The sequence below is a fragment of the Microchirus variegatus genome (assembly GCF_963457635.1).
Source record: "Microchirus variegatus genome assembly, chromosome: 1".
NCBI lineage: Eukaryota > Metazoa > Chordata > Actinopteri > Pleuronectiformes > Soleidae > Microchirus > Microchirus variegatus.
In genome coordinates, this window is record NC_139802.1 from 22,350,598 (window position 1) to 22,364,804 (window position 14,207).

The 14,207-nt window shown below is 37.0% G+C and overlaps 1 protein-coding gene across 1 annotated transcript in view; it reads right to left on the bottom strand.

The window, feature by feature from the left end:
* Nucleotides 1–7,631: 7,631 nt before the first annotated feature.
* satb1b (SATB homeobox 1b) overlaps nt 7,632–14,207 on the bottom strand; it is a gene marked incomplete at both ends in the record, with an annotated part of 78,005 nt that continues 71,429 nt past the window's right edge. The window contains 2 exons of the mRNA XM_083894285.1: nt 7,632–8,300; nt 11,913–12,122. Coding sequence (XP_083750411.1) covers nt 7,632–8,300; nt 11,913–12,122 — 879 coding nt within the window. The remainder of the gene's footprint in view (nt 8,301–11,912; nt 12,123–14,207) is intronic.

Consider the following 14,207-nt stretch of genomic DNA (forward strand, 5'->3'; position numbering starts at 1 on the left):
ATAAGTTGATTTTAATTTTGGGCCCCCATCCATGACACCACCTCAGATTACCCAGACGAGGTCATTGAAAGTGCTTGAATTTGGTGCCCTCCCATCTTAAGCTTTGTCAGCACATTGGTCCTGGAAAGTCCTTGAAAAGATCCCATCACAACAGTACTGGCCTCGTGTTTGGTTCAGCCTTTATTTTAAAAACTCTCTTGTTTGTACCTCAGTGTTAGAATCATATGTCCCAAGGCTACACATTCAGTTTGGCCGTTTATGACACTTATATCGCTTTTCCATTCCCAGTTCTAGCATTACTCAGCTTAACTCGACTCGACTCGTTTTTTTCACAGTCCTCAGACTGATTGGTCAGAGAGCGTCGTCCCTGAAAGAGTCACAAGCGCGATGTCCGACACAAGAATCGAAGAGAAAAATGTAGTACTGGCTCCAAAACCCACTCCAGTTCTGACTGTAGGCGCGCTAACCGGCGGTAAAGGAGCTAACTCAGCTAACTGGTAAATGGTGCCTGGACTCGGGAGTCACATAAACATGACGTCACATGCGTCTTTTTCCGGTCAGCGTTATGCTTTAACGTTAACGCTGTAAGCACCGGTAATGCCGTTTACGAACCGAAAAATGGCGGTGTAGAAACTTAAAAATCCCTGAAAACAAAGCAAATGTAGCAAAAATCTAAAATGTCGATATTCAGTGGTATTTCACTTCAGTGACAACGATTATTTTTCATTGACTGATTCTCATGATTCATTTACACAGCAAAAACACCTGCTTAACAATTCACTAGTTTGCGTGTTTGTATAAAACCACGTCACGGCAGTTGACTCCGCCTCCATCGAGGATTTACTTCCATCGTAGCAAACGAGCTAAACCGTGTAGAGGCCAATCGTGCCGGTACTATGTTGTGGAAAAGCGCCTTAAGCCTCCAAAAACGCTATGATTTTTTATTTATTTCAATCTTACACAAACACACTTGTGAGTAGAACGTTCATGTTCTGCCATTAAAACGTCACAGACTGGACCTTTAACCTTCTGAGGTCACGTGACCCTTCCACAAACTCCTGAGTCAAAGTGTTGGACATGATTGTGAAGAAGTGTTAATAAAAATAAATCAGTTCAAGACAAAAGTGTGTTTCTTACTCTCACACACACACACTTCTTCTTTTTTCCTCATCAGAAATCAGTATGAATATTCATGTGCGCGTGATGTTGCTGAATTAATGTGATCAGAGGGACAGTCTCAATCCCAGCTGACTTTGTTTAATCTCGTCTCCTGGAAACCGGAAGGCAAAAAAGAGTGAGCGAGAGAGGAGCGGTGAACGCAGCGCCGTGATTAATCTTATTAATTTCCACACCTCTAACCTTCACGTTACGCTTCCACACATTTGAGGGCTGATAAAAAAAAAATTACACATATTTATTTATTTGGTTGTTTTTTTCTGCTCTTTCCAAGCAGAGAAGAGAGTGTAGGTTTCAGATTTACGCCGGTGGAGGCAGAATCCCGTCGAGATTGCTATCATTAGAATAACTTTATTAGGCTTTCTGCTGCGTTTCCTGTTTGATTTACTGCGCAGTCCCAGAGGAGCTCGCGTGGTAGACGCCGAGGACCGAGCACAGACCTGCCCCGCGTCGTGTTTGTGCTTCAGCAAACCTGAGAGGAAACGCAGTATCACATTCATCTGGAGCTAAACACACAGCAGCAAAGTTGGTTGCCTGGTCTTTGAATCTGCTGCAGGTCTTTGAACGCACCACGATGTCACATACACCGACAACACTGGTGTAACTGGTTGTGTTCAGGCAGCTGTGGGACTTTACTGGCACTGCATTATGGGTACCTGGAAGCACAATCTGGTTGTGAGTATGTGCCATGGACAAACGGAACACTTAACGTCAAAAACGACCCAGTTTTTCTACGAAATTCCATGGCGAAAAAACAACACACAAATTGGCAACATTGAGAACACTAATCCAAAGTTTTAAACAAGCGCTTTTCTATTTTTTGAAAGGTTAATGGACGAAATAACATGCGATTTTTACCAGTAATGAAATCAATCAATCACATGTGCAGCATGTGCCTGGACAGGTTGGGGTGAAAGGAAAAATGTGAGGGAGAACAGGAGCAAATGTATGTGAGAGAATAAGAGAAAGACAACATGTGGTCAACTTGGAGACAACCTGGAAAGTCCTTGAAAGGTCCTTGAATTTTAGGGGATTGGTCCTGGAAAGTCATTGACACTGAATTTGACAACAGCCACTGTGTGGGAACCCTGCTGATTTCTTAAGTTACTAAAGACTTCACCGTAAAAGTTAGTAAATGACTTGACGTGGTGCAGTAATAACCTAAACGTTTGCTTACAATCAGATTACAGAATCTAATCTACAGATTATTTAATCTTCCCCAGAATGACATCACAATGATGTTATGAAACAAAAGAGAGTTTATTTTTCTCAAAATGTGAAATTTTTCTCACGATGATGAAGCTTCTGTGTCAATTTGAGCTTTATTTTGTAAGGAGGAAGAACACACCTTGCCTCACAGCAAGAGGGTCACCGGTCACTCAGGTCCTGATTCAACTTTCAGGATGTTTTTTTTGTTTAAAAACGGCAACGGAAAGAAGAAGAAAAAATCAAAGCAACTCAGTTTCTTTTCCAATTCCTTTCATCTCAATTTGAAGAAAATAAATTCTCATTATTGTCAAAAATATATAAAAAAACAATTTTTAGTTTTAACCCGATTTATTTTCCCTCTGAACATCAGCTCGTGTTTCATGTCACGTCCATTTCCCTAATAATTTATCAGCTGCCTGTAACGACGTTAAAACGTCCTCATGATGCTGTTCAGATTCTTTAAAAAACGAATTGTTTGAAACGAGGCCGAAGCATCACATGCCACGGATTATGTAACGGGAGAGAAATAGGAAGAAAAATCAAAGTCAGTGAAAGTGATGATCAAGAAAGAAAGAAAGAAATAGGAAGAGACACATTTTCACTATTAGCACAATATTTAATATAGTAAATTTAGCACCAACTAATTTGTGACCAAGAAATTTGTGAACACAAAATACTCATTTGTGGTCAAGAAAAACTAGCTTGTGACCACGAAATATTAATTTGTGGCCTAGAAATAGGAATTTGTATTTGTTGAATTTGAATTTTAAATAGTATTTAATACTATTTTGTTGGTTTAATGTCATTCCCATCAATGACTTGGACAGCTGGGTAAACAAATGAAGCGCACCCTCACTTGAAACTGTGACACTAAAGTAAACTCAGATTTGAAAACTTCTGCGATCAATAAAAATCAAAGCGGATCTACACGTCAGTTAGGGACCGGGTACAAAGTGAAAAAGAGATTTAAAAAATATATTCAATAACTACACTATTAAACTCACCGAATGTTTATTTTGTATTATACGATATATACTTTTACATAATATTTATTGGATTCATTGTCATTAACTTCACCAAAATACATTTAGTGTCATTAAATAAATATTATTTATTATTTAATTGTTAATATTGTAATATTAAGTACATGATACTACACCAAAAATGTTGATTATATCATTAGAATTAAATTGTGGAAGTTTGAATCTTTGACTTTTTCTTTAAATGACCTCTCATGGGAATGATATAAATATTATTATTATTATTATTATTATTATTATTATTATTATTATTATTATTATTATTATTATTATTATTAATAATAATAATAATTCATATTTCGTGGCCACAAATTGGAATTTCAGTTGGAATCATGTCAAAATCAGGATGTTGTGAAGTTTCTTTGTGCCTGGACCTTTAATAATAAAACCATGAATGTCGTCCTCAGTGTGTGTGTGTGTGTGTGTGTTTGTGTGTGTTTGTGTCTGAACAAACACAAACCCACACTCGGTGAAAAGAGCATCGAGGGATCGTGAGCTCGACTTCACTGAACCTGCGGCTGTTAAACAGGTGACAGTCGTGTCCTCCAGGTGCAGACGCCTCACCTGAGCCTCCACACACACACACACACACACACACACACACACACACACACACACACCTGCACCTGTGTCTGTGTTACACGTCTGCTGCTCCACCGCTGATCCACCGCGGCTCCATGTGTTCATGTGTTCACACCCAACACTTTATTTATTTCAGGATTCACAGAGACTCAGCAGCACAAGGAAAGAGAACGGTGAGACAACCGTAGATCCACAACTTCAATGATGTATATGTACATATGTATATATATATATATACATATATACACTTTATTTCAAATTCCTCATAATATGCTGTATTGACAACTAAAGAGCCACTTTTCTGTCCATATTAGAGTGAATAAAAGCATTATAAACACATTTATTAATGCTTTTAATACATTTTTAAGTTAAAGGCACCATATGTAAGAATGTGGCCAAAATCGGTTACTACACTCAAATTCAAAATACCAAGGTCTTTTAGGTTTTGTTTTTTCCACAATTGTGGTTTAGACGTACTGTAACTGGCAACCCGTGGTTGCTCGGCGGCTGAGACTCTACTGAGTGCAATGATTGGTCGACGCGGTGGGTGTTGTTGTTGGTGAGTTCAGTTTGTTATATGAACATTATTCCTGAGTCTCTGTGACATATTAGGAGGATTTTATGATCAGTTGCTTTAGATTTATTACATAATGCACCTTGAAAATGTTTCTGAATAATAAGCAGCTGTTAGAACAGTTAAAAAGGGCATAACATTATTTTTAAAGCATAAATATTAACCTTTTAATCTCTTATTACTGCTGCTAATCATTATTATTTGATTTGGCTTTTGATTTGCTGTTCATAAACGTCGTATAGGTTGATGATAAACACAAGTTATACCATAATTAGCACTTGTTTAGTCTTATTAATGTCTCATAAGTGATTATAAGGTTGTTCATAGGAAACAAACATGTTAATAAGATGTTAATTATAATTTATTGAGCTAATTGTTAATAAACATCCATCCATCCATCCATCCATTTTCCACCGCTTATCCTGGGCCGGGTCGCGGGGGCAGCAGTCTGAGAAGGGACGCCCAGACCTCCCTCTCGCAGGACACTTCCTCCAGCTCTTCCGGGGGACCCCAAGGCGTTCCCAGGCCAGCCGGGTGACGTAGTCACTCCAGCGTGTCCTGGGTCTTCCTCTGGGTCTCCTCCCGTTGGGACATGCCCGGAGGGAGGCGTCCAGGGGGCATCCGATTCAGATGCCCGAGCCACCTCAGCTGGCTCCTCTCGATGTGGAGGAGCAGCGGCTCTACTCCGAGCTCCTCCCGGGTGACAGAGCTCCTCACCCTATCTCTAAGGGAGCGCTCCGCCACCCTGCGGAGAAAACTCATTTCAGCCGCTTGTATCCGGGATCTTGTTCTTTCGGTCATAACCCAAAGTTCATGACCATAGGTGAGGGTAGGAACGTAGATTGACCGGTAAATCGAGAGCTTTGCCTTTCGGCTCAGCTCCTTCTTCACCACAACGGACCGATACAACGACCGCATTACTGCGGCCGCTGCACCGATCCGCCTGTCAATCTCACGCTCCATCCTTCCCTTTAATAAACATTAAAATAAATACATATATTGTTAATAAACATGGCATTACCATTTATAACAGTTTGTATTAAGAGCCAGAGTGTTTTAAAGCCAATATAAGTGTGTTATTTATGGTTTTCGTATGACTAATATGGACTAAATGTTGATTATGAGCATCTTATAAGTGGTTTATTAACTGTTAATTATTGTTAATAAACACTCTATTACCGTTTATGATTTCTAAAAAGGGCCTGAAACTAATATAGACTTATTTATGTTCATTAAAGCATTAAATTACCTCTAGTTAGTGGTTTATTAGTACATGTATAATTGTTTGTTTATTAACACCTTATTACAGTTTATAACAGGTTTATTAACTGTTAAAATGTAATTTATGATTTTTCTTGATAAAAAGGTGTAATAAGCAGCTTATTAGTAATAGTTAATGACAGTTTTATTACAACAGCGTTGAAATAAAGTGTTTCCATTGACAAAAATAAAACAACGATTCATCATCATAAGATGTTGAAATTTACAGTTTGGATGATTAAAATAATAAAATAAAATAAAGTATTATGTGGTGGATTTAATGCCAGGAAGAGCATGTGGTACAATACAAACAAGTTTAATTGTGTAATCAACAATCAATAACCACTTCTAGTTAGAACATTTCTGTGAAGAAAAGAATAAAAATAAAAGGGAACCGAAGAAGAAACACTTATAAAACAGTCAGTCGTAACAAAATAACTGGTGTTCTCATCTCATCTCCAATCAACGATCGCTTTTTAAAAAAGAAAAGTAGACTTTTGTACAGAGGATTATTTTGTTCATCCTTTCATCTCTTCTTCTTCTTCTTCTTGAACTGGAATCGTTGAACGGAAAAAGGAAGACACATCGCAGACACTGATTTTTTCTTTTCACACAGATTGCATAATGTTTTTCTTTCTAAGGTTTGTTTCTCTAGGTTCTCCACGTTCGTTTAAAACCGAAGCTTATTTGCATGAGAGTAAAAATTTTTGCATACAACATTGAAATCGTGAAGCTTTGTGAAAGCGTGAGTTGAGCTCGACATACAGCACTTTTTAATTTTTTTAGTCTTTTTTCTTTTTTTAAATTAATTAATAATAATTAATTAATTAATTAATTAATTAATTAATTAAAGCACAATTTCTCCATTTAAGACGTTTAAGACACTTGTATGTTTTTCGACGACTCGTCAAAAATCACATTTATAAATACAAAATAAAAAAAAGACATTTTTTTCTTTAATATAAGCGCTACATTAAAAACATAAACTGCAAATAAATAAATTGTTGAAGAATAATTATAATAAGAAGAAGAATAAAACGTGTGGAAATTCACATTTTTCTTTTTTTTTACCGTTTTTTTTCCGCGTTACAGTGACAAAGGTTTTGCAAAATAATCTAACGTCGGCAGTCAGCGCCGTATAGTACAAGGCATTTGTTGGCATAGTTCTTTTTTTAATTATTTTCTCATTATTATTATTCTCATTATTATCATCATCATCATCATCATTTTTTACAGTTACAATAATATATGTATATATCTATATATATGTTCATTTATTTATAGTTCCTCGTCCCCACGTGAGCTGTTTTGTCACGCGTTCGTCGTCACCTCGCACGCTCATTTATGATTTTACGTTTTAAAAAACAACAACAACAACAACAGTAACTCATGTGCCAGCAGATTGACGAAAAAAACACTTGGTCCTCAATTTCAATTGCTCTCAAAAATAAAATAAAACACGTATGAACGTCCAGGAAGAGGGCAACGACGACTTCTTCTTTTTTGTTTGTTTTTAAATAGAATCAGTAGCTTTTTTAAAAAAAAAAAGAAGATGAGTCAGTGTAAAACAGACGAAGTGCAGTCAGCAAATATCCACGGCAACATGTGTGTGTGTGTGTAGATGATTTAAACGAGTCTTTACAGTGAATAATACAAGTTTTTTTCTTTTTCTTTTTTTTTTTACAAAATTCAAAAAGTCGTACTTTTTCAGTCTGAAATAGTCTTTTTTTTTCCCTTCACTCAGTCACTCAACATAAACACGTAAAGACGCATCGGCGAAGATGGCGTCTCTACTCCTTAGCGTCGCGCTCAGCCTGTGCCTCCTGCGCCTCCACGCCACGCTCCAGCTGCTCCTCGATCTTGATGGAGAAGATGGTGTTGTTGGTCTGCGTGCTCTCGTCCAGCTCCTTCAGCAGATCGCCGCTCTCCCTGAAGTCCGTCAGCTCCTCCTCGAACGCGGGGCTGCTGCTGCTGCTGCTGTTGCTGCTGCTGTTGTTGTTGTTGTTGTTGGTGGTTGTTGTCATCGTCGGCGCCATGATCTCCTTGGTGGACACCTTGGCCGGGTGGTTGACGTAGAAGCGCTGGTTCTGGAAGAATTTGATGATGGTGAGCTTGGGCAGGTCCAGCTGGGCTGACAGCGTGTGTATTGCCTCCTCGTCCGGGTACAGGCCCACGTCCTGGATGAAGCTCTGCAGGATCCCCAGAGCCTCCAGGGAGATCTTGCCACAGCCCGTGCGGGACTTGTTGTTGACGCCGCCGCAAGTGCGGCCGCCCTCGTCCTCCATCTCGGCCGGCGAGGCCGTGGAGGGCTGACGCGGTGGCAGACGGGGCCCCGCTGTGGGCTGGTGGTGCTGCTGCTGCTGCAAGGGCTGCTGGGAGAGGAGGGGCTGGGACGGATGCTGGAGAGACAGAGAGGACTGGAGCTGGAGCTGCTGCTGCTGCTGCTGTGGAGGCGGAGCCTAGAAAACACAGAGATGTTATCAGCCAACACTTATCTACGCATTATTAAGGACTTTCATTAAAATCAACTGGGTCGGAAAAAACCGAGCATCTGCTGAGGAACAATCTGAATAATCACAAAGCAGATTGTCTTTGTGCAATTCTTTCTAAATATAAACACATTTCCATTAGATTTACATGTAAACTTGATTAAATGAATCAATAACTTTATCATTTTAAGTTTCTCTGATTTTTCAGCTTCTTAAATGTGTACATTTTCTGCTTTCTTTGCTCCATACAATAAATTATTTTACTAAAACTAAACAACTTCTCCACATGTGCTGTCATTTTCTTTATGGCCCAAACGATTACAAACAAATAAAAAAATTAAATACAAACAAAAAAAACTCCTACTACTGTACATACACACAAACGCTCCCTCAGTCAGGGTCTGATAGTTTTGCCTGCCGGACGAAGGACACAGAAAACAGATAAATAATGTGAAATAGTTTCAGTTCATGAAGACAAAAGAGAGGCAGAATAATAACAATAAAAACGTACTCACTGTAGCTTAAATTTAAGACTTAAGTAGTATAACAACCCCCATATACATGGTATCTCAAAGTCAAATTTAAGACTTTTTAAGACTTTTAAGAGCATAATGAATATAATTTAAGACCCATTTCAAATCCAAACTGGCAAAAAAGTACAAAAAACATGAAGTAAAATTGGAGCCACAAATCTGAGATTTTAGGAGAATTTAAGACATTTTAAGGCCTTAAATTTAAATTATTGGATTTAAGACATTTTAAGTCTTTTTAAGACCCCGCAAATACCCTGCATGTAAAAAATTTTTTTTACGAGGCCTACGTCCAGATTTGTACAAAAGGTAAAAAAGGTATAGAGATTGTCTCTGTATATGAGCAAAAAAAAAAAAAAAATAATAATAATAATAATACAAAAAAATATATAATTGGATTGAATTTCTGTAATTTGGAGTTCGCTTGGCTCTATAGAGGAAACAATTACTTGATGAATCGATTACTTATCGATTACTAAGTTAATCGTCAGCTATTTCGACAATCTATTAGTCAGTGTTTTTCAGGAATTAAAAACAATTTTTCAGATCTTTTCAGCTTCTTAAATGTGAATATTCTCTGCTGTCCTTGCTTCAAATAGCAAAGAAATCATTAAAACTGAATCATTTTGGTTTGTGGACATTTGAAAAACATCCTTTTCAACATTTTCTGACATTTTCTGGACCAAACTGTATTTGTATAATGTGTACCTACATAATACACTCATAGTTACTCCATTATTAATCAATGTTATTAGACTATTTTGAGTTTCCTCATTTTTCTGCTTTCTTTGCTCCAAAAATCATTTAAGGACATCATCATTTCCAGGTTTGATGGACATTTTTCTGGACCAAACCATAACTCGATTAATCTGGGGAAATAATGGACAGATTAATCAATTATGGAAATAATCCTTAGTTGCAGCTTGACTTGGAAAAAACGTCTATTTTGTGACTTTTATTGCACAATTATTGTTTTTCCTAAAAACACACACACACACATACAGTAACTGCAGAAGTGAAAAACTTATGTACAAAATTACTTATGTACAAATCTAGACATAGGACTCGAGTGTTGTGTTTTTGTTTTTAAAAAAAGGGGGTATTTATACTACTTAAGTCTGGAAAAGTTTTTACTTTTACTCAACACATAACATCAAGGGTTAAAAGGTACACAAATTGTGCGAGTACGACGCCCCATCCTTTGCCGCAGTGTAAACACACGTCACATTAGTTGTTTTAAATTCATTGTGTGGTTGGAGAACTCGCCGTTGACCCCCGGTTGAAACTGTTTTTTATTTCCATTCTCTGACTTCTCTGGAGAACGAGGTGTTTCATAAAATAAAAAGTTGATAAAAAATAAAATCAAGCCTCGTTTGGCAGCTGCATAAATGCACCCAAAGATGTGATATTACCACACACACACACACAGTGATCGTCCCTTGTTGAGCTAATTTGCGTCGTCACAAAAGCGCTAATCTCCGGTGACCAGTGTGCGAAACGGTGCCATTAAATCAGGAATAAATCCCATTTTATCAACCTAACGCCGCCGTGTCTGTTTTGCACGAACCCGTACGCCGCAAATTTCCTTCCCCATTCCACATCTGCTGATTCCCTCTCTAAGAGAAATCCTATTACATGATTTACACCAGTAAATGGCAGCGGCCTTTGTGGGGGGGGGGGGGGCTGCCACGTAACCAAGTAACCAAATAAGTAATCAAGCACTAGGCTGAGACTTTTAATAGAAGTATTATTGTACTTCATTAAGATATTTGGACGGTTAGCAGAGGCCGTGTGTTGTTTCCAATTCATGTGCCAGATGTCTCTTATAAAAGCAGCTTTGTTAAATAAGTCCGGGGCTGATGATATCGTTAGAGAGAGAATTCTTTTTTTTTTTTTTTTTTTTTTAAGTGCTGCCGTGTTTCAAATTAACAAGAGCTCGTGAAATTCCTGAGTGTTGTTTATTACACGGATTCCTGGGAAAATTAGTCGAGATTAAATGAAAAGGCAAGGAAATTGTTCCTCCTTTTTTTCATTTGTAGGAAAAACAAGCCCAATGTCCCTGCTTTACACATAATACACTCAGTATTACTCCATTAATCCACTATTAATGGATTACTCAATGAACGGTGGACTCTTTGATAATTGAGTATTAGGTTTGAATAAAACAAGTGTCTGTGATTTTTCAGCTTATTAGACGTGAATATGTTCTGCTTTCTTTGCTCCAAATAACAAAGAAATCATTAAAACTGAATAACTTTTGGCTTGTGGACATTTGATAAACATCATTTCCAACATTTTCTGGACCAAACTGTATATTGTCCACTGTGTACCTACATATACCCTCATAATAACTCCATTATTATGTTTTTTTAAAGAATTAAAACACATTTTCTGATTTTTCTGCTTTCTTTCCACCAATTCCAGGTTTGATGAACATTATTTAACATTTTATGACCCAAATTGTATTGATTATTCATTATTGTAATTACCCTTTACTTTGCTGCTGTAAAGGATCATCTTATTTTATTTTAAATTTTGTCATTTCAGTTTCATAAAGAAAAGACTAAATTGTTATCAGAGTCTCCTCAATCCACCACCGAGGTCATATAATATTTGTATTTTGATTATGACACAAAAACAAAAAAAACAAAAATGACAGCAGAATGAGTAAAAAGTGTTGTTTTTAAATCATATTATAGCATGTTAATTTGTTTTATCTTATTCATTTCATAAAGAAAATATTTCTTTATTCCTTAATTTCCTTTAAATAATCTGACCTCAGATGTGGTCAGATTATTTTAGCATGAATCAACAGATTAAAACTCAAACTGTGAGACTTAACATGGATGAAAAGTGATTTTTAATTGATATTTTGTTTATATTTACGTTTGTGTAATTCACATTATTTGGTCATTTTAGCTTCTTCCATATGAATATTTTCTCCGTCCTTTGCTCTTCTATGGCAGCAAAACTGGAAATCTTTAGTTTAGTACATTTATTGAGGAAAAACATCATACGAGTCAGGACCCGTGTGTGTGATTCCGCGTCTCACCTGTAGGTGGTCGGGGGAAACGTGCATCAGGTGCGTCGGCCGCTCGTTGTGGTGCTGCTGCTGCCCGGCGCTGCTCTCCTGCTCGTAGATGGCGTCACGCTCGACCTGCGCGAGGCTCAGGAAACGTCGGATCATGGACAGGTTCTCCCACAGCGTCCGGTTCTCTGGAGACGGGTCCTCCTTCCAGCGGAGAAGCTCGCAGAGCCAACCCTGAAGAAGAGACACAGATGTCTTTAGAAACCATGGAAACTGGTGGAGGCCAACAATGTGTTGAAACAAAAAAAGGCTCAGTGTACGATAAATATCGCGATGACACAGTGGCCACATATATTGCAATTCAGTTTTTATGAATAATGATCACATCAATCCAGAATTTATGCTACGAAACAGCGACTTTATTGACCTTTAACAGAAATAAAAAATTCCGTTTTTGTCAAGTGACCTCTGCTGCCACCCAATGGTTTCGTTCTGTACTGCACTTTAGGTGACGTTTATATCTCAAAACTACCATCCTAGCATTTGCTCCAGCAACATCTGAATCAATATTGGCAAAGTTTACCTGTCCATATATTGCGATTCAGTTTTTATTAATAATGAGCATCATCAATAGAGAATTTACACTACGAAACAGCTAAGTTATTGGACATTAACAGCAAAGAAAAATGTATGATTTTGTGAACTCTGCTGCCACCCAATGGTTTCGTTCTGTACTGCACTTTAGGTGACGTTAATATCTCAAAACTACCATCCTAACATTTTGAATTTGAAAGAAAAAAACAAAATGCTCAAACTGATTAAAAAAACAATCAAAATAGTCTATAATTCATTAAGTAATTGGTGAATAATCACTTCTTTTAATGCTGTGGTTGTTGCAAAGTTTAGATTTCTTGATTTGAAAATTCACTTCATGATAATAATATAAGTACTACTACTAATAATAACAATAATAAAAGAGAAGTTGAAGTTGTTTTATCAGGTTTAACTGTGATATTTAAACATCATTCAGTAAGAGACTTTCTTATAAAGGGAAAAGTAAAGTTTCTCATCCAATGATGCCATTTTTGAGTGATCCAAGTCACTGTAATAATATTAAATAAAACAAAAACGCAACTAAACTATTTCAAAATAAAACTGCAGCTACACACACACACACACACACACACAGAAAAGATGATTCCACTATCGCTGCACCTGCATTTTGTGCATTTTATTCCCTGCTTCAGCTGAAGATGAAGACGTGAATTAGCCAAGGTCAAGCAACAATTTGATGCACACACATTAACACACACACTAACACACACACCCCCCCCCCCCCACACACACACACACACACTTGCATACTGAGCAGCAGCAGCTTCCCCTCAAGAGGTAGAAAGAGTCTGAAAGACTCCAGCAGAGGGCCATGAAAGACAGAGCACAGGAGTGAAGGAAAAGTACAACCTTAAACAAACTCTCTGTTTGATAAGTGCTGCGAGTGTGTGTGTGTGAGAAAGTGTGTGTGTCTCAAGTGAGAACGACCTTGACAACTGAAGGATTGAGTGTGAGACACACGACTCAACTGAATCACTTGTAATGTATCTTTGTTTATGTGTCACACAAACTTGAGTGGGATTATTTAATGAATTTATATATGTGTATATCTACATATATATATGAAAAATATTCTTTAATATTCTTTAACGTAAGAATCAGCATATAAATGCATGATTTGTTTAAAAGAGTGTTGGATTAATTAGATTTTACACACATTGGACAATTACATGAAAACATAATATTTATAATGATAAAGATGTTAAGTAGATGAAAATGTAAAAATGTGTGTGAAATTAACATTTTAGAAAAATCACAGATGAGCACAAATATCACCACAGTAATCATTTTAAATATGTGATTCAGAGAATAATTACGTAAAAAATTTCCACTCCCTCTCATATATCACAATTTAAGTCAAAAATAATCACAATAAGATATTTATTCTAAATTGTTCAACCCTCGTTTATGTTTAAATTAGTTCATGGAATGATACATTTCTTAAATTCTCACAATTTTGGGGAACTAGTTTTGTCTTTATTTGAATTTTTATTCCATATAGTAAAAAAAGGTGATTTTAAAGGAAAAAGTGTGAAAAAAAACCACACATCCATCCCTTTAAAACACGATAAAACAATGTATTAAAGTATGAAAAAAGAGCATTAGTTCAGTGGTTTTATCAGTATTTTGATTCTGAAACAGGCACCAACAAATCCCTTCAAAATAAAAGTAGAAAAGAAGCAGAAAAGTCCAAATCTAAAAAAG